This window comes from Canis aureus, chromosome 24, assembly GCF_053574225.1.
Source record: "Canis aureus isolate CA01 chromosome 24, VMU_Caureus_v.1.0, whole genome shotgun sequence".
Lineage (NCBI taxonomy): Eukaryota > Metazoa > Chordata > Mammalia > Carnivora > Canidae > Canis > Canis aureus.
Genome location: NC_135634.1, coordinates 33,473,405 through 33,501,142, shown reverse-complemented (window position 1 = coordinate 33,501,142; position 27,738 = coordinate 33,473,405). Strand labels below are relative to the sequence as shown.

The 27,738-nt window shown below is 42.4% G+C and overlaps 1 protein-coding gene and 1 long non-coding RNA gene across 2 annotated transcripts; both read right to left on the bottom strand.

The window, feature by feature from the left end:
- Positions 1-206: 206 nt before the first annotated feature.
- Positions 207-27,738, bottom strand: LOC144296024 (uncharacterized). Its single transcript, XR_013363169.1, has 3 exons — positions 27,452-27,738; positions 5,803-6,348; positions 207-1,159 (listed from the first exon to the last, which is right to left on the bottom strand). It is a non-coding gene; the product is annotated as an uncharacterized LOC144296024 (long non-coding RNA).
- LOC144296023 (uncharacterized) lies at positions 23,345-27,122 on the bottom strand. The gene is made up of 3 exons (XM_077868811.1): positions 26,931-27,122; positions 26,428-26,733; positions 23,345-23,577 (listed from the first exon to the last, which is right to left on the bottom strand). The coding sequence occupies exons 2-3, from the start codon at positions 26,695-26,697 to the stop codon at positions 23,527-23,529; spliced, it is 321 nt and encodes a 106-aa protein (XP_077724937.1). The 5' UTR covers positions 26,698-26,733; positions 26,931-27,122; the 3' UTR covers positions 23,345-23,526.

Below are 27,738 nucleotides of genomic sequence, written 5' to 3'. Positions count from 1 at the left end.
GCGGTTTGGCGCCTGCCTTTGGCCCAGGGCGCGATCCTGGAGACCCGGGATCCAATCCCACGTCGGGCTCCCGGTGCATGGAGCCTGCTTCTCCCTCTGCCTGTGTCTCTGCCTCTCTCTCTCTCTCTGTGACTATCATAAGTAAATAAAAAAAAAATTTTTTTTAAATAAATAAATAAATAAAATCAAGAGAAACATTACGTAGATTTCCAAAATTTTTCTAGGGACTGTGTGAACAAAAAGTGTTTGAAGAATACTGCCTTGGAAAAAAAAATGAAAAGAAAAAAGAACACTGCCTTGGGCAAAAGATTTGAGCAGACATTTCCCCAAAGAAGATAAATGAATGGTTGACAAACACATGAAAAGATGTTCAACATTATTGGACTTTAGCAAAATGCAAATCAAAACCACAATGAGCTATTATCAGAATGAATACAATAAAAAGGACATACACTAACAAGTGTTAGCAAGAATGTGGAGAAATTGGAACCTTCAAATATTGTTAGAAGGAATGCTAAATGGTGCAGCTACCTTGGAAAACAGTTTGGCAGTTTCTCAAAATATTGAACAGAGCTATCGTACGATCCAGCAATTCTACTCCTAGACTGTGGTGATGGTTGCATAAGTACATAACACACTCAAAACTATTAAATTTAACATTTTAAACAGGGGACTTTTATTATATATAAATTATATCTCAGTGAAACTGTTTTAAAATGCCACAAATACAATACAATACATACATACATACATACATACTTGTTAGAATAAATGAATGTTCTTTCATTATGTTTACTCTGCTTGCTTGGAGGCAGAAGGAAATGATCAAACTCTTTGAGAGAGTGAGGGGAAGAATGGGGCTATTTCCCTGTCCCTCCACATTGGCAAAGTGGCCCAGAAAGTCAACTGAACCAGCATGGTGCTCAGCCTAGTCAGGACTGGACAGAGCCTTCTACAGACAGTGAGTCCCAATGGTTCACATTTCAAGGTCAAGGTTGTAGATTTTATCCTTCACAACCAGGTGTCTGTTCTATGGTCAGAACTGAAAACAGTTAATGGAGCTCCACAGCATTCTCTTTTACACAGAAGAATTTACCCAATTTCTTTCTATTGCTTTTCATCGGTAGACTAAGTTGGATTTTCCAGCAGATTATCAACCCTAGAAAGTGGAACAATTTGGTTATAATGCATCCAGGAGTATGAGAGAGGAAATAGACAAGCAATTAATTCTCAGTCTTTCTGCAAACACTACAGAGATGGCTGCTTTTGTCTACCTCTCAACTGAATACAAAGAACTAAATTCATAAATTCCAGTTTAAGTTTAGGATGTATTGAATATTCTTTTTCCAAATGTGTACCTCATATTTGAATAGCATAATGAAATCAAACAAGGAGTCAGAAGATCACATATTAAAGGGCTGTCACCCCAGTATTCCTTTGGAAGCCTGTGTACCTATTATAGCTATATTCTCATTGCTTGACATTTTGTTGTTGTTGATTTAGAGACAGTATATAAGCTACACAAAGAAACCAGCTGCCTTTACTTTCTAGTTATATCACACTCTTCTTACAAGGATACCCAGTTTTATCTATGACTTTATTTCTAGTTTGGATTCTCAGTGACTTTTGGCCATTTCCAAAAAGCAACAGATAAAAATGGGCCACTAATGATAATTTTCAAAATAATGGGATTTATTCACGTTGTTCTAAGGACATTCCCCAATATAAAATTTTCAGCAATATTTGGAATGTTTCTGCTCCCTGACGAAGTATTTACTGCCATACCTGTACATCATTTATTTTTGCTCCTATTCCTTGATTTGCTAATTTGAGACTCAACTGTAAATGAGAATGTGTATCTTTCTTAGTACACTTTTTAGTTCTTCAACTGGCTACATTTGTAAGTTTGAATAATACATTTAAACCTCTACTGGTTTATCAGATAGCAATGAGGAAGAGCTCCACTTTTTTAGGCTGAGAATATTAACATCAAAGTCTCTTCTCTTCACTTTGGTTCTCTCTCCCTTTCTCCCCAACTTTGCGATCTGTACGTTTACTTTAATGTTGTTAAGGCTGGAAACTTTATCCTATGTCCCATATTAACCAAAAATAGTCTTCTATGCTTTGTCTATAATGATTCCAAAAACCAACCTGTGGCATTTGGCTTCTTAGAACTACGTAAATTAAAAAAAAAAACAAAACAAAAAAAACAAAAAACTATGTAAATACTGCTTGCTGCAGAGGAAAGAACTATGCTCCATTTCCTTTCTTGACCATCTTCTCCATCCTCTTTGGAGTTTCTCATTTCTCTGTTTTCCTTCAGTCTTGGCTTTTCATACTGTCAATTTGTCCAGCTCCCTTATTATAGTACCTGGGACAAGAAGTCTTTTGTCTCAAAGCCTGCTTCAGCTTCAGGCTCTTGCTGTAGGTGGACTTGACTGTCCTCCACGCATCCAGGCATCCTGAGGTTTCCTTTATTTTCAGTCCTGGTTTGCATCCATTCCTGGATCACATGTTTTCCTCTTCCCCTACTTAAAATTTTGTTTTTGTAAAACTCAACTTCAAGTAAGAATCAGCAGGAGGTAAACTTCCTGAATCCCTGCATGTCTGAAAGTGTCTTGGTTTGCCCTCTCACCGCAATGACACTTTCCCTGGGTATGTAGATTTCAGAAAACAAAACATCTTCCAAGTAATTTATTTATATTTTCACTAATTTATTTGTATATTCACTTGCATTTCTAAGAGCTCTTTCTTATTCTCTCTTCTTTAAAAATTTTTTTAAAATTTATTTTAGAGAGAGAGCAAGCGTATGTATGCCCAGGAGCTTGAGCAGGAGGAGGAGCAGAGAGGGAGGAGAGGCAGGGAAGAGTAGAGAGGGAGGAGTAAATGTAGGAAGAGTAGTGGAGGAAGAGCAGAGAGGGAGGAGCAGAGGGGGAGGGAGAGGGGAAAGACCCTCCAACAGACTCCACTGCTAACTACAGAGCTCCAGCAGGGGCTGGATCTCACAACCCTGAGATCTTGACTGGAGCTGAAACCAAGAGTCCAACACTTAACCACCAGAGCCACCCAGGAGCCCTCCTATTATGTCTTCTTTATCACAGTATCTGATTATTGTTTTATAGAAATAATTAGTCTTCAATTTCTTTATGAACAGTAATGAGGTTAAAACAGAAGTTGACTTCAGTTTTACTGGATTACTTGTTTCCTTCAGGGTTAGATTAGATTTTTTCCATTTCCTTGGCTTTCTTTTATCACAGGCTTTCTTCAAAGGTCTGCTTTGAGCAATCCATGATTGCATATTCATACTTAAAACTAATAAAATGGAGAAGCTCCCTGAGAGACCTGTGAATCTGGGTGGGGGTTGCTGAATGATTTTTGTGACAGGATGGGATTTGGCCTTTATAAGTTGCTTAGCACCATTACCACCGAAAATGTGGAAGATTTTATTCTGAGGTGCTAATTCCCACACTTCTGTAGTTCTTCCTACACAATTCTTTTGGTCAATTTCTTCAGAAAAATGTTCTTTTCCCTTAGTATTTATGTAATGGGATGAAGCTAGGGGAAGGGAAGTGGTCCACATGCCTTAATGCCCACAGTCCTGCTTGAGGCAGGTAACAGGGAGTTAGGGATCATGGAACAGGTCAAACATTCCAGAAGACTGCCCATCACTCTCAGGGTTCTGTGTCATCCCCCATTCCTGTTTTATCTGCAGTCTCTGCAAGGGGGCCTCTCACAGTGGGCAGGGCAGCAGCCACCTGACTGTGGGAAGTTTGGGGGGGCTCCATGCAAATTCAGGGGTTGGTCACAACCCTTTCACTTGCAATTGACTTTCCCAGCTGTGTTAAACTCTCCTTCCCTAATGAGTCCTGTAAACTGTTCTGAGATTATGTAATTCTTCATTTCTTAATTATCATGCTAATGGTGTCTCAGCAGAGAGGATGAATATGTTCAGTTCTTATCTTGAATCAGATAGCTTTATTATTCAGTTTTTACATCTCATATGTAGAAAAAAATTACACACAAAATGTTTAAATCAGTTCTATCCACATTTCCACCAGCCCAGTCTAAACACTGATGTCAGATAAGTTGATAATCAAAAGCAGTGGGGAACCTGGTGGCTCAGTTGGTGGTTACTGGTTACATGTCTGCCTTTGGCTCAGGTCATGATCTCAGGGTCCTGGAATCCAGCCCAACATGGAGCCCCACATTGAGCCTCAGGTCAAGCCCCACAAAGGGCTCATTGCTCAGTGGGGAATCTGCTTCTCCCTCTCTCTCTGTCCTCCCCCAGCTCGTGCTCCCTTGGGTGCTCTCATTCTTTCTCTCTAATAAATAAGTTTTTTTTTTTTTTTTTAAGCAGTAAGTATCAAAGACCTAAAAATATGTGTGTCTCTGTGGGTGTGTGTATATTTCATGGGCCATATTTTCTACCCATATTTTAAAGTCGTACCTGTTCACAATCTGTTTCTTTCAGGATTGCACAATGGTAATGTGCCTTTTAAAAAATGAATAACAGATTTTTATTGAAAAAAATTCTAAGCAGGCATAACCAGCTCCTGGAAAAACTTTTTGCATTACAGCTTGCAGAGACTTATAAAGAACATTAAACACCATCTATCTCTTGCTCATCTGTCAAGTATTATCAATTTTGACAGATTTTCCTAGGATTTTACAATAAAAAATTATGAGCACAAAGACCTCTACCTAGCTTTCCTCAGACTCCTCATCTTTCTCTCCCAGTGGCAACCAGTAGACTGAGTTTAGTATTACTCCTTTGTATACTACTGAGATTCACTATAAGCAATCTGTATATATCTATAATAATATAGACAGTGGTCACTAATAAATACAGTCATGTTTTTTTAATTTTTTTTTTTAAAGAGAGAGTGCACACATGCAGGAATGGGCAGAAGGGAGGAAGGGCAGAAGGAGAGAGAGCTAGGCATGGAGCCTGATGTAGGGCTCGATCTCACAACCCTGAAACCATGACCTGAGCTGAAATCAGGAGTTGGACATTTTATTGACTGAGCCACCCAGGCACCCCTACAATCATATGTTCTTTTCCTTGATTCAGTAACAGGTTTTCTAGCATTAAATTATCTTTACATTACTGTAATCAGGTAGGTAGATAGATGATAGATAGAAGGGTGGATAGATGGGTTCATGCAGCTGTAAAATTGTCACATCTTTCTGGTAAATAGTTGCTTTTTCCATTATATATTTATAATCTTTACTCCTAAGTAATCTATTATAAATAGCAGATAGCTAGATTTTTTTCCTTTTCATTCAGTCTGGTGATCTTTAGCTTTTAATTGTTACATGAATTCACATTTATCATAATTACCAACATACTGTATTTATTTCTACCATGTTATTTTATGCTTTCTGTTTGCCTTGCTTTTCCTATGCTTATTTTTTCTCTTGTTCTGCCTCCATTTGGATTGGTTGGGTTTTTTTTTTTTTTTTTTAGTTTCCCTTTTCTCTCTCTTCTGTTTTAAAATTTGTAAACCTCATTTTTTTTTTCTAATAGAAAGTTAGAGTCACTGAAGTCTACATTTAGTCACTGCAAAGTAGCCAGTGTCGCCCATCAGTACCCCATTTCCACCAGCCCACTCAGGCAGCTGTTAGAGGCTTTGCATTCCCTCCCAGCTGCATCATTTCCTCAATGAAAATTCCCACTTAGTTGCAAGGTGGGAAAAAGACCCTGGATATTAAGTCCGAAGTCTTGCATTCCCATCCCAGTTTCACACCTCACTGAATGGAGGGTCTTGAACAAGTAACTTTATTGAGTTTTAATTTTCTTACCTGTACATAGAGTCAAGTATATGGCTACATATGTGTTGGGAGTAGAAGGAAGATAATATATGTAAACTATTGCATTATTTGGGTAGTCATAGGTAGACAATAGGTAGACAATAACTTTTGGCAGTTTCTCAGTTGGCTTATTTTATCTTCAAAGTCTTGATCTTGAGTCCCAAAAGGATCATTAATACAAATATCTTGATGTTTTGGTTCCTTTTTAGGTAAGGGTTTAGTGTTATTTTGTGTACTCTCTATCATATCATTTTTGTATTGGCTATAAGACATCAGCACCTGTTCCCTAGCTATAATCCTATCTATCATCTTCTGATAGATCTCAGCAAACCGAGGTTTCTGAATAATTTACGTTCTCTTCTTCCAAACTGGACCATTAGAATTTTCTCAGCTTTCCCTCAGTTTGCTAAGCCTTCCCAGAGTTACACGGATATAATTGCTCAGACGTGATCCTGATGGAGTAAACATTCAGGCCAACAGGAAGCGAGGAACAGGTCCATTTTACAGTTCACTTATTTTCTTAGTTCAACTTGGTTGCTAAAAGGAAGCAGGAAAAAATTCAAAAGGCAGGCTTATTAAATGAACTGAGAGCAATTTAATTCAGATAACTTAAGTGCCAATTAGCTCAGTGAGAACCCCATGCTGATAAGTCAGAAGGTATTAGCTTCCAGGCAAACCCACAAGACTCGGGAGGACCCAGATTCTCTTAAACCCACAGCAGACCATCCAATGACATGCACAGCATACTGAATGAAAGATTTAAATACAGCTTTAGGGAGCAATAGACAGGAAAGCCTTGGCTTCAATCTATTGGGTTAATTTCCATACAGTTCTCTATTGGTTTATATATATGCTATCTATTAAGAACAAGTCTTAATAGAACATTAATTGGATCTTTTAAAGAAGGCATTTTCTATACCTTAAAAAGTACTTTTAACGTGATTTCTGAAGGTCAAAACAACATTTTGAAGCTCTCAAAATGACAAGACCAACATCTAGTGGTGAAGTGAGTATACTGCAGGATGAATTCCGGCTTACACGGGTCAGCGATAGATGCATCTCTTCCTCAGAGAGGTTATTTGCTTTCAAAAACCAGGATTCCTAGAGAGTCACCCCAAAAGACTAAAGTGTTAGCAGTAGAATTCCAGGCATTTGTGAAATAAGGGACATTTCGGAGATAGGAGGAGAGTGGCTTTTTCAGTGCTACTTAATTTAGATGATAACAGCGAGTGATTTTCCAGTTTATTTTTAAGAACTCTCCAAGCTGAAAGTTGCTCCACCAAATTTTAGAGGACTTTTACATCCAGTGTAAGAGATACAATTTGAATATCGCTGATAATTGTTATTGACTGCCTGGCATGCACTAGAGCTGTTATTGCTTTAAATAAATTTCTCACGTAAAAGTTAGCTTCTAACCAAGTACTTAATTGGTTTATGCATTATTTTTGCCACCAGCCTGCCTTAGTAAATAAATCTGTTTCTTCTTCTGAATCCGTAAAGCTCATTAAGAACACTTACACAGCGTACTCCTCATCACTTACATCTCAACATCATTATAATTCTGATGCGTAAAATTGTTCCACAGGGGCCATGGCACAGTAAGCAAAAGACAGGAACTCCGAGACCATCCGAAGGACCCCCAGTCATGCCAGCATGTTCTCAGGGATCCCTGCCCACCTCTTCCTTCCTCTTTCACCCTGGATTTTCAGAATCCTTCTCTTCACTCTGATACCTGTGGCCCCATTCTCTCTTGGTCATAAATACAAAGAGCTAGACTAGCATATGATTCCAAGCCAGTTTAAGTAGCAGTGGGAGGTTATAATATCTCTTCCTGGCTTACAAACCAAATGAAAACTTCATCCTCCAGCTGGCCAGCTCTAGCTGTTTTCCTCTAAAGAAAGCACCACTTCTTCTGAATGTATGTCTCTGTCCATCCATCCCAGGAACAGAATATGAGGGTCCACTCAGTCAACTCCGTGGGCTCTTAGGCTCAAGTTCTAATGTTGCTTGACCTGCCTCTAATGTGGAACTGGCTTGCCCCTCTTGCCCTGTCTCAAAACACCTTCCTCAACCCCGCAGTATAGGAAAGTGACCCTCTTTAGGAAACGGTGCTGGATATTATCCAAGGGTTGTTCTTTATCAAGGCCCCTTTAGGCTTCATTATACATAGTTTTTGCAGCCCATGCATCAAGGGAAAACGGGGGAGGGGGACACTTAAACAGGCTTTTTCATCAGGTGATGTCATTATCTGGCTTGGTGTCTCTTGCTTCAATTACTCCAGGCAGAGGACCCATGACTTAGCCATTGTATGGTTTTTCATCACTTCCCTAATAGCTTTCCGTATCTGGATTTTGATATTAGAATTAGCATCCAGACAATTTAACAGAAGACCCAATGGTGAAGTTATGAAGCTGACTCGACACCTGAGTAGAAACCACTTGTGGGAGAACAGGCACCCCTGGTCCTCTGATGCTTCAAACAAAACACTTATCCAGGGGCAACTGGCTGGCTCCATCTGTAGAGCACGCAACTCTTGATTTCAGAGTCATGAGTTCAAGCTCTGTGTTGGACATAGAGCTCACTAAAAAACAAAACAAGACAAAACACAAGTATCCAAAGATCCCTCTGCCTCGGTTTACTCCCAACCTCAGCCCATCCACCCGCTGTTGCCAAAGGACACTGGAACACAGATCTGGCATTGTCATCAGCCCCTGCTCTGCAACCTTGTCCTTGGCCTTTCGTTGCCTTCTGTCACCCCCTCCCATAAGCTGCCCCCAACCTCCCTTTGCCACCCCTAGACTGAGCTCTGTGGTCTGACTTTCTCTGTTTAGCCATCACCGACACTGTTCTTCCCTGCACTGCCTTTCCCCATCTTTCAAGACTGAATTCAAATGTCTGCTCCTTTCTCTCCTCTGAATTGCAGTAACTCGGCCCCCACAGCCTTCCATTGTGTCTTAGAATAATTTCCTTACTCATCTCATTTTCTTTTTTTGCAGAGATTTACTTGAGGGTTATACAGTTTGTCTCTGTCACTTCTGAATTCTCCACCAAGCCTGGTACTTACTAGGAGCCGAGCAAATCATGACCAAAACATCTTTTTAAAAAGGTCAGAGAACCAGTGACTTTGATTTTTGGAGCCTTTTACAGGGCCTAGATTCACTTTGAATCGTTGGCTGCAGCATGACAGCAAAACAGAGGGCTTCACCCTCTTTACTGGAGAATGTATGATGTCTCATTCTCCCGTATCCCTGACAAATGATTTCCACCCTCCACCCCCTTCTCCAAGTTAAAATGGAGCAATAAGAGCCTGTCTTGAGATATATTGGAGAAACAGTCCGTGACTGGCATAAATTAAGTTGTTGGACGGTGAAAGATGCTGCAGTGCAGGCGGCCGGCACCTCCTGCACCAGTGAACTCAGCAGTAGGCAGCTGGAAGGCCGTGGGGAAGCAATACCGACCCCTTTTCCCTTTCTCTACAGCAAAGTGCCCTGTGATGCAGGTTTGGGGCACAGACCAACACCCACTCACAGGCTTGTGTTGCTCTATTAGATGGGTTGTTTGGGCATTAAGATGCCTTCTGTGGGATTTGGCTTCTGTACGGGAACAAAGGACCTCGGTTTCATCCTCACGGTAAGGACCACCGTGTACTGAGCTCTCACTGTGCACCTGGTACTGGGCTGTCCTGAGGGAAAGGTACTGTGGTTAACAGCACTTGACGAAGAGAAAATGAGTGTTTGGGACCCAAAAGTAACTTGGCCCAGGTCACGGCTGGTGAGTAGAAGAGGTAGATTTTGAAATCAGGTCTGGCTACTTCCAAAACCCACGATCTCACTCGGTGTGCTCCTGAGCCTTTCCTGAAGGAGCACTGAACAGAGAAGGTCAGGGCACCTGCAATTGAACCCAAATTGTGTCAGGAATTTGCTGTTGACCTCAGAAAACGTATTTTGTTCTGTCCTCGGCTATAAAATGTGCTTTCTGCAATGCCTATCTCTTGCGAACCTCAACTGAGATCATGCTAAGTAAGAAGTAATAAATAAAGGAATAAATAAACTACGAAAGTTCAATCACTCCTCTATTAAATGCCTACTGTATATTAGGTGCTGTACCAGGCATTCAAAATGAAGAATTTAAGTTCAAAGTCCCTTCCTTTGAAGTACTTAACAACCTAAAGGAAAAAGACAAACTGACACTAACAAGTAGCGTAACCGCTCTGCTAACTGCTCTGCTAGAGCCAGCACACATGCACCTAAATCCTCTACAGGGGGCAGCCTCTTGAACTTGAGGGTGGGAGAAATGTCAGGAAAGGCCACCCCCCGCCGCCCCCACCCAACAATCAGAGCCAGCATTCATAGGGTGCTTAGCTGCGTGCTGCTAACTATGGTAAAAATTCACATGAATTATTTAATCCCAACAGCTGCTCTATGTTGAGGCTTCTCATCTTCTTCCTCTTGTTAACATATGAGAAGATGGATGCTTACTGAGGTTGCTCAAGGTCACAGGGACAGCATTTTGAGTGAGAGGTCTGTCTGATATCAGCCCACACTGCTGCAGATCTGCCTTTCTTCAGAATCCAGGAACAACCAGAGTCTTGACGAACGCATATCCAGTGGTCAGGCCGATAAGGAAAGGTATTGTGGATAGAAAGAACAGCATGTGCCAAGCACAGAGATGACAGCAAGGGGAGTTTGTGGCTGAGTTTGGCGGCAGCGTAGAATGTGCTGGGGGAGTACTGAGAGGAGCAGACAGGGTGGGAGTGGTGATTAAGGAAAACCCAAATGAAAGCATTCACTCATACATTACTCCTTAAAGCTATGAACCTTGGTCTTTCTGGTGGCCCATTCAGAATGTCGCTGGTTCTCAGGAAGCAATGAGATTCACTTATGACTCTAGTCAACAGACAGAAGAGAGTTTGCAGGACTCCTGGTGTATTTCTCTCCTTGCGTGCCTTAAAACATTAAAGGGGCCTTAAAGCATTAAAGCAGGGCAGCCCGGCTGGCTCAGCGGTTTAGCACCTGCCTTCAGCCCAGGGTGTGATCCTGGAGACCCGGGATCGAGTCCCTCGTCCGGCTCCCTGCATGGAGCCTGCTTCTCCCTCTGCCTGTGTCTCTGTCTCTCTCATGAACGAATAAATAAATTAAATTTTAAAAAAAAAGCATTAAAGCAGCCACTTGAACTAATTATGGTGTGAAAGATCAATCAGAGCCAAACATACAATTTGCAAAATTGCAGGTACAGTAATAAAATAAAATATTGGATCACTGGAGCATTCATTTTGAGAACGATATTTTTGACAGGTTTCTATGTTAATACACTTTTTCCACTCCTTGACCAAGCTGGGAGACGCCAGCGTCCTGACCCTCATGACCGAGAGTGTGACCTGCTGATGAGAACGAAGACTGGGCTTTGGCGGCAGCCAGGCTGGCTCACAGTCACTCTCTCCCGCTGGCCCTTGCTGTGACCCAGAGCAGGTCACTCAACTGCCATAGGCCTTTGTTTCCAGGACCATAACTGAAGCTCACTGTAATGCCTCCCTCTGAGGGTGGTGGGGAGAGCCAGCGACGTGCAGAACGCCCATCACGGTACCTAGCATGTTGTAAGGCCGCAGTGAATGCCAAACATCATGATCGAAGAACACTGAGGCCTCGGCTACAATTCGGATCCCTCCACCCCACAGAACATACCATGGTGTGAAATATCAGCTCCACAGAGAAGGAGTCCAAACACTCGTCCCATCCCCAAACCTGCATCACAAAGCACTTCTTTGCGGGGAAGGGCAGGGACAGCATAATCGTCTCTCCCCACCCCCAGCTATAAGCAGTCTGTGATATGCTGAGTTGGGTAGTGCAGAGACGAGCTGCCCATCTGCACTGCAGCTACTTGCTGTTTTTGCCAGTCATGGGCATGGTTCCTCCACTATGCTTCAAGCTTAGCTCCTACTGCTATCGTTTTAAGCCAACAGTGGTGTCGCTTGGGGATGGGTGGGAGGCAGGAATCTCTCCTAAGGACGTGACAGAATGCCAACAAAGTAAAGCTATGAAGCATTCTGGGCTTTTTAAAAATATACTTGCAGCCAAGGATTTAAATTGAGTATATACCCTACAAGTGACTCCTGAAATAAGTCATTGGATCTCCGCACTTTCTGCTCAACGTTTCACTCAGCATTCAGCAGCATCGACCATAGGCCAGGATCTCTGGAAAATATGGGTATTAACGAGATACTGACTCAACCAGTTTGAGCTGCTAATGATAGAATATCACAGACTGAGTGGCTTAAACAACAAACATTGATTTCACAGTTCATTCTGCAGTTCTGGATGGAGGCTGAGATGTCCAAGATTGAGGTGCCAGCAGATTTGCTGTCTGGTGAGAGCCAGAGCCTACTTCCTGATTTGTAGATGACCATCTTCTTGCTACACTTGGGGGTGTGAGGGCGGGGAAGGGAGGATGAGAGAGAGAGAGAGAGACTATCTCTCTTGTGTCTCTTCTTATAAGTGCACTGATTCTATTCATGGGGGGCTTCACCCTTATGACTGAATTACCTCCCAAAGGCCCACCTCCAAATATCATCAAATTGAGAGTTAGGGTCTCTTTCTTTTTTTTTTTTATAAATTTATTTTTTATTGGTGTTCAATTTGCCAACATATAGAATAACACCCAGTGCCCATGAGAGTTAGGGTTTCAACATAAGAATTAGAGGAGGCCACAAATATTCAGTCCATAGCAGGTATCCATATACTTTATCTACAAAACAGTTTTATCTACAGCTTAACTTTATCTACAGAGGAATTATATCATGTAAGGAAATTATCTTAAGTCAAAATAGAAAAACAGTAAATACTGTAAGAGAGAGAGAATCAACAAGTTAAAGGAGTTCACAGGTTGGGAGGAGATCTTCTCTGGTCAGGGAATCTAAAAAAGGTGCCTTGAAGAACCAGCATTTGTGTTAGGCCCTGAAGGATGTGAATAGGGCTGTTCAGGAAAGGGAAACACCACATTGCGGGGCAGACCTGGGAAACCCAGGAGCACAGTTTAGTTTGGTTAAAGCACACAGGGTTGGAGCAGATCTTAGAAGCTTAATTAAGATGCAAGGACTACTTTTGAGTAGGTGGGTTCCAGGAAGTGTCCATTGGCATCAGTGGATGGGCTGGACTAGGTTTGGTGGGGAGGGGAAACTGAGGCAGAGAAATCACTGGGAGAGCACTCTGCCTCAATAATTGGAGGACCCTGGATACCTGTGCCTACTTTCATCTTGAAGAATGAGCATGACATATTGGTGTTTTGTTTTGTTTTCAAAGAAATACGTGCTTCTCCCTCCTCCTGTGTCTCTGCCCCCCCCATCTATCATAAATAAATAAATATTTTTTTGAAAAGGGGGGGAATCCCTGGGTGGCTCAGGAGTTTAGCACCTGCCTTTGGCCCAGGGCATGATCCTGGAGTCCCAGGATCGAGTCCCATGTCGGGCTCCCGACATGGAGCCTGCTTCTCCCTCCTCCTATGTGTGTCTGCCTCTCTCTCTCTCTCTATGTCTATCATAAATAAATGAATGAATGAATGAATGAATGAATGAATAAATAAATAAATAAATAAATCTTTTTTAAAAATAAAGAAATACAAGTTATCTTACAGCTCTTTTTTTTTTTAAAAGATTTTATTAGTATTTATTCATGAGAGACAGAGAGAGAGAGAGACTCAGAGACACAGGCAGAGGGAGAAGCAGGCTCCATGCAGAGATCCCGATGTGGGACTCAATCCTGGGACTCCAGGATCACACCCTGGGCGGAAGGCAGCCACTAAACTGCTGAGCCACCCAGGTGTCCCTTGGTAGGTCTTCAAGACTGAAATGACGTCACTAGACTACAACCCTTAGTACTACTTGGCACCGCCCTCATAAGGAACTCAAAACAGCATACACTGGCTGTAGAAGTGATGGCGTCCTGTAAGATAACATGGACCAGTCACCGTGTTCAGAATGATGTGGGAAGTCTTAGAAATTCTTTTCACCTGATTTGTTTTATATCTTAAGACTTTTTTTTTAATTCAGTAAAATATACATAACAGCATTTATCATTTTAACCATTTTTGAGTGTACAGTTCAGCAGTATTAAGTACATTCATATTGTATAACTATCACCAGTCTGACGATTTCATCTCCAAAACTTTTTCATCTTCCCAAACTAGAACTCTGTCCTCATTAAACACTAACTCCCCATTAGCCCTCCCCCAGCCCCTGGCTGCCACTGTTCTACATTCTGTCTCTGGGAACTTGTCAGTTCTGGGTACTTCCTGTAAGTGGAATCATAAACATGTGTCTTTTTGTATCATCTGGCTTATTTCACTCAACATGATGTTCAAGGTTCATTCATGTCATAGCCTGTGCCAGAATTTCCCTCCTTTCAGAGACTGAATGATCCATTGTATGGATAAACCACATTTTGTTTACCCATTCAGCTGTGGATGGGCATTTTGGTTGTTTCTACCTTTTGACTATTGTGAACAATGCTGCTATGAACATTAGTGTCCAAATATCTGATTGAATCTGTGCCTCTAGCTCTTTTAGATATACACACAGAAGTAGAAGTTCTAGATCATATGGTAATTCCATATATTTAATTTTGAGGGGAGCCACCATACTGTTTTCCATAGCATCTGCACCAGTTTCCATTCCTATAACCAGTGCACAAAGGTTCCAGTTTTTCTAGGTCTTCACCAACACTTGTTATTTTGTTTTTTGCTTTGGTTTTGCAACAACATCCCAATGGATGCAAAGTGAAAATTTGATTTTAAAGTGGGCAGAAATGCCTATTCTTTATGCAGAAGTGACCCAGTATGGGAAATGGACAAAGCCTATTAAACGCTTTCTAAAAATCTATTTTCCTCTGCCCTTGGCTCCTTGGGGTATTATTTACTTACATACTTACAAATGCCTTAGGCTGGTTTCTTACAGCATATCCTATGGGATGAAAAAGATCTTTCTTTTGTCTAATGATGTGGCTCTCAGTATAGTTGGTGTTGGGAGGGGTGGGATGGAAGAGCAAAGTAAAGGTCAGGGGGTCACTCGCTAGCCCAGTAATCTTAACTGGAGGGGACATATAGCTGCTCTCTGAGCCTGCAAGGCCCACATCTAAATATCAGGGAGATGGCCTCACTAACGTGTAAAAAATCTTCACTGGGACTAAGAATGTGTGAAACACCAACTGTTACCTACAAAGTGTAGGAAATCTTCACTTTATTCTTTTAAGATCTTTTATTTCTAAGTAATCTCTATACCCAATGTAGGACTCTAACTCACAACCCCGAGATCAAGAGTCACATGCTCTAGGGACTGAGCCAGCCAGAAGCCCCAAGAAATTTACATTTTAAAAGAAGACTGAAGACCAGTAATAATTCTTAAAAATAATAGGGTTTATTCTTAATCAAAATTAATGTACTTTTAGCACTTAGGAACTATAAAAAAATTGAAGTAACGTATAATCTGAAAGATAATTAATCTTAGCATGTTGGCATGCATTCCTCCAGTCGTTATCCCACTCAAGCTCCTAAAATGGTATTATTTTATTTTGTAGTTTCCTTTTTATCACATTACAGCAGGAATACCTTTCCATCTTGTAAAATATTCTTTTCTATACATCATATTTGCTGGCTATCTAACATCCCATTATAATGATATGCATTTATATTCATATATCATAATTTATTGTATCTATACCTTAATTTTGGGAAAAAAAGATTAATCCAAAATCACAAATTCAAACATTACCCTCCCCAAATACAACAACCCTGCACTTCAGTTCACATGCTACATAATTATTACAATTCTTGAATATCATCATTGACTCTACCATTTTCCTTCTCCTATCAACCCACTCTTCTGTCTTGATGTCCATTTTATTTAGTATAGTTTCCACAATCTACTACACTTAACTCTGTCCACCTCTCCTTCTGCTGCATGATAATGAAGGTAGCAGAACTCCAGCTGTGGATAAACCCAGAGATCTGACTTTTGTGACCCAACTTCTCATTTGTTTGAGTGTTACTGTGAAGAAGACAACTATACTCTTATCTTTCTCAAATGAGCACTCAACACTTCCCAGATATTGCAACATGGTTTCTTAGTAAACTTGTTCAAACATTCCCCACCAATGAAAATTTCACAACCTTACTTAATCTTCAAAATTCCCACCCATACTCTACTCATTTTTCCTCACTTTCAGATACTCTCTTGCATTGCATGGATTCCTTTATTAATGAGCAAGTATTTATTAAGCACCTATCAGGAGATAGGTCCTGTTTAGTCACTGGAGGTACTGCAGTGAACTAAATAAAATTCTGTGCTCGTTGGGCTGCCTTTCTAGAATTTGAAGAGATGGACCAGGAACAAGTAAGCATTTAATGCATAAAAATGATAGGTCGTGTCAACTACTGAAAAGAAAGCTAAAGCAGAGTACAGAGTCGATGGGAAAAGGTGAAGGGGTTTCTAGACAAGGTGCCCAAGGAATACTGTATTCAAGCAAAAACCTAAATGCAGTGACAGAGCAAGTTATTTGAAGCCCCACTCAAAATGATTCAACACCTCTTCATGGCGAGCTTCTTAGCCTGTGTTCAGTGTCTTTTGTGAAACACCCCAAACTTTCCTTATGCCTCAACCAAACCCAGTGGTGCTCCCTGATTTTTTGGTTTTATATCTTCCTATACAGGTGCCTTTTTCTGGAATGCCTTCCCCTCTTCCTTGAAGATTCAATTCCAGCGTTCCAGCACCTGCTCCTTTCCTGATCACTGAGCTTGCCGATTCTGAAATTCTCTCTCCTCTTGGCTTTTATGACCTATCATCACTCCCCTAGTCTTCCTACCTCCCAGGCAGGCTCACTTCTCCTCTCTCAGCCCTGCTCCCTCCCTCCCTATGGCTTAACCTATCATCTATGTGCAATAAATCCAAAAATTTATACCCCTTGTCTACATATTTCCTCTGAGTGCAAGGTCGCTTTGTATCTGTAATTATATTTTCCCAAAATTTACATCTCTGAAATTTAAGCCTTGATCCCCTTGCCTCTGTGGGTGACCTACCACCCAATTCTTGCCACACCAAAAACCCGGGAGGTCACCACTCTTATCACACTTGGTATCATTCCCCACTCTGTTCACCTGACCAGTTCTCAGCTTAAATTACACTTCACTCAGAGAGAACGTCTATGGACACTCAATCAAAAGTGAGTTCCCTTTCATCTCTGTTATGTTCTCTCATAGCATCCTGTGTATTTCCGGCATAGAGTTACTGAGATTCGTAACTACATGTTTTGTCTACTTCTTTTTCTTCATGTTGTGTTTTCCCAATAACCCTATGCTTTCTGAGGGTAGGGATTGTGGTTATCTGTTAACTGTTGATACTCATAACCCGGCTTATAGGAGATGCTCAAGAAATATTTAATGGGAGATGGGACCAAAAGTATTAATGTTTGAGGATTCACAGACTTCCTTCCTTCTTTTCTTCACTTGGCCAAAACATATTCAGGCACCACCTGCTTAGCTTTCTTCCCTGCTCCTGACCTGTAAGGGTTAAAAGAAAAATAAAACAGACTCTGGGCATAAGAAATTATATTCCTTGGGGTGCCTGGGTGGCTCAGTGGTTGGGTGCCTGCCTTTGGCTCAGGTCGTGATCCTGGGGTCCTGGGATCGAGTCCCACACCAGAGTCCACACAGGGAGCCTGCTTCTCCCTCTGCCTGTGTCTCTGCCTCTCTCTCTGCATCTCTCATGAATGAATAAATAAAATCTTTTTAAAAAATAAGAAAGAAATTATATTCCTCAAGTGGCTTCACATGGTGGTGTAAGAAGGATTTAGGAACCAAGATAAGGAAGTAGGAGAATAACAGTCTCCTAGAAGCATTTGAGAAGGGCAGTGGACAAGTTCTGTCAATATTTATTTATGTGAATTATGTGCACTTTGACTTCCCCTGTTTGAAGATATTTATTTATTTATTTATTTATTTATTTATTTATTTATTTATTTATTTATTTATGACAGAGAGAGAGAGAGAGAGAGAGAGAGAGAGAACATGGACCTGTGCAAGGAGAAATGTAGAGTGGAAGGGAGAGGGAGAGAGAATCCCAAGCAGACTCCTCATTGAGCACCAAGCCCCACGAAGGGCTCAATCTTACAATCCTGGGATCATGACCTGAGATAAAACCAAGAGTAGAAGCTTAACTGACTCAGCCACCCAGGCACCACTGACTTCCTCTGTTTGTAAGAAACAACATAAATACTAAATATTACTGCTCTTGTTTGGACTATTTTCATTCGTTTACTTTTTTTTAATCCCCAAACCAAGCCTGATAAACAATTTAAAAATTATCTCAAATAATAGGAATATTGATTTATTTACTAGCAATATCTATTCTTTTAATGAATTGTCTGTTCTGCCATCAGGCTGAACATCTGTGCTAAGTTTAGGAGGTGGCATCTTTTCACATTTTAAGTGAATGAGTATTTTTAGTGAAAAGGTGGGAAAAGCTGTACTAGGGGTGGCCGGCTAGATGCCATTATTAGAAAGAAGTCCCAGGAAGAACGCTTTTAAGATAAAGAGGGAAGAGATCACTCTTTGGGGGTTGATACTAAAAGGGTTATGAGTCAAAATGAGAGCAGAAACAAGGGCCTGAGCATCACAGATGAAGGCCACACGGGAGTCTAGTTCTAGACAGGCTTTCTAACACTAAGAAAGATTTGCTAGGAGCTTAGGGACGTAAGTGTGGAAGGTCGGAGTAAAAATGCATTGGGAATGCAAAGCCTTACTGGAATTCTGTGTTAAAAAGTGACAAGAAAGAACAGGGCCCATCTTTTCAACTGGGGTCAAAGTGCTCCCTGGGCGTCAGAGCCCAGGGATAGGGGTAGGGTGAGGAGAGGTATAGAGGAACTCTGGGCATCCTGTAGACCAGCTCCTAAGGGACCTGCTCCTGGTCTTCAAGGCTTCTGATTTCCAGGAGTGCTCACACCATGAGTGTCTGGGAATAATCTGGGTGAAGAGACAGGTGCCATTTTAAGCTAAAGCAAGTCACTGCTCTATGGCTACAAACGGTGGGTGGCAGAGGGCTACCTCTAGGAGCTTCTCCTTTTGAATCAGAGGGCAAGACAGAAGCAGAGACTTGGTATTTTTCACCTTGGGGGTATACTATCTCCAGAGTAAATACCAAAGATATTTCTGAGAAAAAATGGAAAACCTCTGTGCTCTTTAGACTCAAGTAAATTTTGGATCTTCTGGTCAGATTTATGTTACGCAGGCTCTTGCTCACAGTGCAATGAGTCTGACAGAGTGCCTGGGATCACGATATTAGGTGCCCTCTAATTACCTAAGCATCAGTTCCCCTGCTGTAAACCACAGATGCCAGGATAGAGGTAATAAAGCTCCAAGGATTGCATTTTTCAGTCAATTATTTTTGATGATATGCTAGGAGCCAGGTCATCAAATTGAAATCCCTCTGTGTGCAGCAGAAATGTCTCATAATGCATTTTGTGAGATCAGGGCAAAGGCCTCAAAAAGACACATTTTTTTTTAAACGGACTCTTTTTTTTTTCTGGTTATAAAAATTACATATGCCTAGTGTAGAAGCTATAGAAATGTACATAGAAGAAAATAAATATTATGGTTTTAATAAATTTTCACCCAAATAATCACAGTTAATTTTGGGGGGTTTCCTTTAAAGGCATGAACCTTATAATCAGCTAGAGGTATTTACATAGCTAAGTCTATGCAAACTAGCTGAGAGTAGCATTTTTCACTGGACTTCATATTGCAAGTGTGAAAAAGGAATCTATTTAGAACTTGAGTCCTACAAAGACCAGAAAGCACTGAATTGAGTTAGATGGGCTCTATCACGGATACTTGGGTAATTCAGTACTAAACTGATTTCACCACTACTAGCATTGGAAAGCAATACAGCCAGATATGTCACTGGCATGCCAAGAAAGTGGCCCCCATAAAGAGTGATAGATCATCACTGTCTCAGTACATCTGGAAATATCCTCCGAGCCTAAAAATAATGGGCCACATTAGCTAATGCAGAACAGTTATTTGGCTAAATTAAACTTCAGCTACTCTCAAGAGACTCATTCCAAAAAAAGGATTTTTTAAAGTAATAATAATAGTACCTTATTAATTATTCATAAAGTAATTATATTGGAGCCCCTGCTGCCTCCATCCATCCAAATGATACCGAAACTAAAGAAGAGGGAAGGAGGAAGAGTTAAATATTATATCCCCATTTTTCCATCAAAGAAAGTATTTTTCTAGGCTGAGAGTGGTCCTTGGGAAAGGGTATAATCAGGGCATTTCATTTCTTTCCTGTAGAGGTATTTTGTTGAGATGGTGTTCCAGCCCTTGTACTTTGTCAGTTTCTGACATTCTAAGATGTCACAAGCCTTTCTTTCAATCCACAGCCAATGCAGCAAAGCTTACACTGAGGAAATGGGGCAGAAGCAAGCAAAGCACAGGACATCTGATCACAGCACAGTAGCCAAAGCTTTGGTGGCAGCCGACAGCCAGTGTGTGCTCTGGCTGGACTCCCATTTGCCTTCTGTCAGCAGAGAGTGAGGACACAGGAAACTTATAGCCTCTAGACAAGCCCACTAAATGGACTTCATCAGGCCTCTCATCTAGAAATCTCAAAATTAAAAATCTGGACCACCAGAATGCCCCCACTGAGGCACAAAACCAACAAGAAAACAGGCACCAGCTGTCTGACAAATAAGGCCCTGGAGTCAGATGCTGGTTACCATGTCACAAGCATACACACACCTGGTGAAAACTAAGTGAATGATCAGTGACAATCCCACCAGATGCTCTTCAATTCACAGTGGGTGGGGATGCAGGGAGGTGGCTGAAGAGTCCTACCTGTCTAGTGCAGAAAATTCAAAATCTGTAGAACTAAAAATCTCCATGCCTGAGGAAATTCACTGCTAATATCTCACCATATTACCTTCCAGACTTTTCAACGCAGATATACATGTTAATCTCTAGTTTTGCCCGAATTGAGATTATACTGTATAATATTATATCCTGGTTTTTAAAATTTAATGTTATATACATATATTTTTTAAGGTTTTATTTGTCTATTCATGACAGACAAAGAGAGGCAGAAACATAGGCAGAGGGAGAAGCAGGCTCCATGCAGGGAGCCCAATGCAGGACTCGATCTCAGGACCCCAGGATCAGGCCCTGAGCCAAAGACAGACACTCAACTGCTGAGCCACCCACGCATCCCTAATGTTCTATATTTTTAAAGAATATTTTCAAGTCATTAAATATTCCATGACTCATTTAAAAGACTGCTTAATACTCTTTCACATGTATGAGTCACAGTGGTGTTTAATTTATCTCATCCTGTTGGATATGCAAATAGATTCCAGGTTTCTTATGAATATTAATAATATGACAATAAATATCCCCATACATAAATTTCTGTCCCTTATTGTACCCTTTCTCCAAGGTATGTCCCTATACTTTATTTTATGTGGCATTTATGGACAATTTTTAAGCTCACACTCCCTCCAAGCAGAGTATGAAAACACCTAGTTCTTCAAATCCTCACTAACATTGAAAATAATCATTATTTAAATCTTTGTTTTCTGGTAGACAAAGTATATATTATCACTGCTTTAACTTGTAGTTGCCTGATTATTAGGGAGCTAAACGTCGTTTTTTGTTTGGTTTGGCTTGGTTTTAGTTTGTTGCCATTGTACTTTTTTTCTGGAAATAGAGTATTTATGTCATTTCCTTTCTTCTCTTTTGGATTATGTCATCAATTTCTAAACAAATTGTTTCTTTTACATTTGTGACAAGTAACTAACTTATAAATGGACAAGGATCTTCCCTTCTTAATTCATTTTATTGCTCTCACATGCAGGAAATCTTGCCTCATGCTGAGATGAGATACATCTCTGGGTTACCTATTAAAAGAAATATACGCATGCTGTATCCAATGAATACGATCCTTTTGTACTCACTTCTGCTTGCTCTCTAACATCTAGAAGTTGCTTTCAAATGAGGGAACAATGCTCTGTTTCCCCAACCTGAAGAAAGCTGCGATAAATGCCTTTCTTTCTTTTATATCTGAGGCTTAGCCGAGCCACCCGCATGCATGTACGTGCAGTCAGCAGGTGTGTTCATTCTGTTAAGCCATCTGGGGCCAACTTAATACCAATCTGCATTCTGCTATCTATTCTTTCCTGTCCTTGGTTGAGATGGGATACAAGGAGAGATCATTTTTATCCTTTTGAGAGCTGAGAGATTAAAGAAAACTCAATTATTCTATACTCAGAACTGGTCTTCAAAAGAACCCTAAAAAATTAATGCCCAGATTTGAATCTCAAAAAAAAAATATGCCCGCGTTCTCTGTCTTAACCAAATAATGCTGTGTGATTTTAGACAAGGGTCTCACCTCTTTAAGCTTTGGCTTCCTGATGTATAAATTCCAGACAATGAGCCCTACTTTACATTGGTGCCGTGATGGTTAAACAAGATCATGTTCCCGGTACAGCCCTCAGTAAACACAGGCCAATAAATGTGTGTTGAATTTGAATTTAAGGGAGGCTGAATGGGAGTGACAGCTACAAGGCTTTAAATTCCAATCTGGCAAGATTAAGGCCCTTTCCCAAATGTTAAGGTCCTTCCCTAGAGTGTAATTTACTACAATAACTGGCACAAGATCTGGGGACACTGGGATGATATGTTTGCCAAATGACTTGAAAACTTTTGAAGGGAAAATTCTTAGAGAAATAAAAACCAGGCAAAATCAGTATATAAACAGGAACCCTGGTCTCCTAGGTTTGTGTTCGTTTGTCACAGAGAAATGATAATGTTAAGATTGATTGAGGGGAACCATGTGGTGGACACTGCATGCAGACTATTTCTCATCCTCTCTCCGGTCTGTTCAGAGTCAGCACTGTTGTGAACACTGGATTACAGATGAGAAGAGGGAGTCTTGCCCAAATTCAAACAACTAGTGAGTGAGAGAGAAGACTCTGTGCAGGTGCCAGACTCCTCACAGCTTCATGAATACAGCCATGAAGGAGCATGTAAGCCATAACAACTGGTCACTGGATGAGAGACCACACCTCTGTAACTTGCCCTGCAGTCTGATCCTTAGCAGAATGATATCCGAGGTGTTCTAGAAGGAATTTTTGTCTCTCAAATACCTTCTCCATCTCCTCTTATGATTCAGAATATTTTCTGTTCTGGAATCCGAACCTTTTCATTTCAAAATCAGATAGGTCTTAAACTGCCAGTGGCCTCTGGTTTCTATTCTGAGGTATTTTGGCCCAGGAAGGTGTAAGTGACTGACAAGAGAGTCTTTCTGGAGAAAGGGTTTGGCTGGGTGAGGGGAAGAGAATGCAAAACAACTGGCAGAACCAGGGAATCCCTCAAACAAAAAAACTTAGAAGATTCCACAATTTTGCTCTGAACAGGACATATATTGTAGAATGTATTAGAACCAAACTGGCAATTTGCTGCATAAGAATTAATCAGGAAAAGAAAATCTACTTGTACCTTAATTGAATGGCTTTTATTTTTCCTCTTAATTAATAGGATATCCAAATTCTTTAATTAAACTCATTAACTAAGAGCTTTCATTTCTTAAAAGTTCCATTTTTAGGAAGATAGATACATGGAAAGAAGATTTTATTATTTGAATACTTTGTGCCGTTTCTGATGACGCATCATCTTTATTCCTTAATATTCTTTCCAGAAACTGTCGTGATTGAGTATACTCAGACCCTGGTTCTGTGAAAACATAAAATCATCAAAGAGTCTTTATATTAAACCACATTTCTAGACAAAACTAAATCGGAACATACTTAACGGCCATATTATACGTTAAACTTGGTTTATCTGTTTCTCTCCTCCTCCCGTAATATAACCTATGCATAAAGTGTGGAATTATGGTAAAGTTGAAGACATCGTTTAGGGGCAAATGTATTCCTTTAGCTAGAGGGGTGACATTATAAGACCCAAGGGGACTGCGGAAGTGATGACTACGGGATAAATACCCTTGAATTATTGGTGTACTGTCTTCCTGCTTATTTTTCAAAAGAAAGAAAAAGTAAGCGGTGGTCAGGATGCCCATATTTCTTAAATTATGTACATGGCTCTCTTAGTCCCTCTGATTCTATAAAGCTGCGTGGCTGACAGAAGCATAGCATTATTGCCCATAAAACTCCGATGCATAGAAACACTGTAAGAGTACACAAAGGACTAAGTAAATTGCTGAGGAAAAAATCGGTGTGAAAAATTGAGAATTTGAAGCCCATATGCCATTTTCCTCATTGGCCTCCTACAGCTGCCCTGCAGAGCTCCCACTTTGCAAATCTAGATGCGAGCACATTTACTGGGGCAGTGCTTCTTAGCTCAGCTCACCTCCTTAGAGCTGACAAGTGACCGCCTGCACCCGGCTCTTTGGGGAAGAAAGCTTTTAGATGGATTAAAATGTCAGACACACAGACTGTTTAAATTGAGAGTGAGGGGGGTTTCCTAAGTGCGCAGCTCCCTGCTGCCTAATGACACCCCACTGCCCTGCTCCACTCCTCAGCAGCAGGAAGAGACAAAGTGCAGAAGGATCATAAACAATACATCTTGGTGTGCCGAAAGCACACAGACTGGAACCAAGCCTGCCATGTCCATCTTCCAGCCAGACTGCACATTAGGCAGCACACTATTTTCCATTTCCTCTTGCCTTGCTGCCTCTCAGTCTCCCCGCTACCCCTAGCTCACAGTAACCCCCCTGTGCCAACTGCATACCCAAGAGACCCCAGTGCAGCAATTTTTTTCAGCACTCACTTCTCCATGCAGTTCTTTTCTTCCTTCAAGACATCAATTATACTAGCCTGTCATTCTAAAAGAATTCCCATTCTTTTACTATTAAAAGTATTAAAAAGATATTAATGTATTAGCATAACTATCCTGCCAAAGGCGGGCACATGGGTGTGCATTTGTGTGTATGTGTGATAAAAGAGCATCATCCTAGTTCTTTTTTATTTTTTGAAGATTTTATCTATTCACTATTCATTCATGAGAGGCACACAGAGAGAGAGAGGCAGAGACATAGGCAGAGGGAGAAGCAGGTTCCCCAAGGGGAGCCCGATGTAGGACCCGATCCCAGGACCTTGCGACCATGACCTGAGCCAAAGGCAGCGGCTCAACCACTGAGCCACACAGGTGCCCCCATCCTAGGTCTTAATTGCAAAAGAGAGAACTGAACAGTAGTAAAGATGCAGCACAGAGAACTGAGTCTTGGATTCTAAAGTTAGCAAGCCTTTTAACTTCCCTGGTCTATTTCCTATTAAGCAAAGGACACAATTGGACCAGTTCTCCAAGGTCGAGGAGCATGTTTCAGGCTAATGGGAGGAGTATTAGAAGCACAGAGTCCTTTCTGCGGTGTAGCTTTGCAAAATGATTTCCGTGCCTGTCCGTGACACAGGTGCCCCATCTCTCTCGAACTATATAGACTTGGGTGGGCCAAATTTGCAACCATTACTGTGCTGCCCTCAAATGGCACATGTTTTGATCAGAAACTGCAGGAGAAAGCACTGTGCCTCACAGTGGTGCTGGGGAAGAGTCCACAAAGAGGTCTGAGGTGGGTCTGGCCATTACTGTGCTGCCCTCAAATGGCACATGTTTTGATCAGAAACTGCAGGAGAAAGCACACATCAGTGTGCCTCACAGTGGTGCTGGGGAAGAGTCCACAAAGAGGTCTGAGGTGGGTCTGGCCATTAATAGGTTACAGCCCAAGTTCATCTTTTCAGCCAGAGACATTATCTCATCAGCAGGTCTTGCCAGAGGCTGAAGTTATGTCTCATTAAGAGTCTCCCAGGCACTGTGATTCTGCTTTGTCACAGACACCCATTTAGTTTATAGTTCTGCTATGTCATTAGGCAACCTTTTCAGAGCAATGCGGGAAAGAAGAGTCTGCGATTAACCAATTCAAGACAGAAAAGAATGAAAAGAATCATAGAACCACAAAATGTCCAAATTAGTGACAGAAAAGTAAAGGTCTATATTTCTATATTAAAAAGGGACCCGAGAGGATGGGCTGCGAAGGGAATGCTTGCTGTATGTGAAAATGAAAGAACAAAAAAAGAAAAAGAAAATGAAAGAACGAATCAGCCTTTCTTGGCTAGGCACAAGATGAAGGAGGTAATACAAAGCACTGAAAGTGAGAAGGGGGGCTTGAAGCCTAGGACCCCACCCTAAAAGACATGAAGAAAAGTCAGAGGAATCAGTGGGAATGTGGCCTTGGATAGGAAAGGAGGGAAACAGACTTTTTTTTTTTTTCCCCCCATAAATTTTGGTCGTTGGCTGCATCAAGGCTAGGACCCTGGGATAAATGTGTAAGTAGGCTGGGCTGGAAAGTAGCATCATTTAGAAGGAAGGCAGGCAGTATCCCTTCTCCTATTTTCTGTTACCCAGGCTATTAGACCTTTGGCCTCACAACCGATGGGGGGCAAAGAGAAAACAGCTTACATGTCTTTCTTTTGGAAAAGCTTTCTGGGCTCCTGTGCAGCCGTGCAAAGAACGTTCTGAGCTGGGCGCGGACGCTTTTCTAAAAAGCCAAACGCCTCCCTTTTGGGCACCCACCTGCAGCCCCCTGCTGGGTGCGGCGCTTGCCCGCTGCGACAGCGCCCCCGCTGGGGAGCTGGAGCCGAGCCGCCACGGGCCTCCCAGGGCGTCGCCCGCCGCACCCGCAGAGAGGTGCGGGTCCCCATCACCGCGCTGTTTGATGCAGACTATGTATGCGCGGAAAATCCTTGGTTTGCGTTGCCGCCCCTCTCCCCGGGGTGCGAGGTCGGCGCCGGCACCCCCGCCCGCTCCCCCAGCGCCGCCTCCGGGGAGCTGCCGCCGCCGCATCCCCCGGGCCTGAAGTTCAGCCTCGCTGCAACTTGCCTAGGGGGGGAAAAAAAAAAAAAAAAAAAAGCAGAGACCTGGCAGGTGGGAAGGGGGCGGGCCCGAAGGCACCGCAGAGGGCTGCAGGGCAATCCCGTGGACCGGGGGGCGAGCGGGCTTGCTGCCCCCCAGTGCCCCCGGGGTGCGGGCTGCTGCGGGCCGGGGCGAGCCTGCGAGGGGACAACCTGGGCCCGCACCGACCCAGGGGCGCGGCGAGCACCGCCAGGGAACCGCAGGTCAAAGAAGCAAGGGACGGTCCTCGGTCGAAGGAGACATGGGGGTTGGGGGCGACATCCCCAACTGCCACGCGTCTGGGAGCTCGGGCTCAGGGCGGCGCGGTCCTCGCGGCCGGAGGATGCTGAGTCATGTGCCTTCCCCGCGGCGCGGGCGCCGGGCCCCTAGCGGAGGGCGGGGGAAGGAGCCCCAGCTCGCGGCCGGGTCGCCGCTGCACCAGAGCCCAGCGGGGGGCACGTGCGGGAGCCCCGGAAAGCGCCCCGCACCTGACGTGTATTCGAGCACAAGCACGTGTTTTCTGCGGGAGGAAAAATACCAAACTTCCATCGCAATTGAAAGGCATTCTAGACTCAAAAGGAGGGCTTGGACTCTCTGGGCGGTAATCCCTTTGTTTTACAGTTGGGGAAATGGGGACCCCCCCCCCCCCCGCCGAGAAGGAAAGGGCTTCCCGCAGCCTGGGGTCTCCTGTGCGCCTTACACTGACCTTGCTGCTGTGGCTTTTGCGCTTTAACCTTGACTTGTCCCTGGGCTTCTGTCTCTCCCGATCTAGTTACTACCCTCCATGGTTTGCAGCAAGCATCTTCCCTGAGGTTATTTCTGCGATTTCCCCGCAGAGCGTGCCTCTGCCCGTTTCCAGTTCCTCTCGTCTTTTCAGGGCACCCCACTCTCTTGTCAGGCCGGTTGAGGCTCCTGGTTACTGCCGCAGGCACCTTCAACATCCTGGGAAATGGGTGCTAAGCAGCCCAGAATTCTCTTGGTCTGATCTCTCTC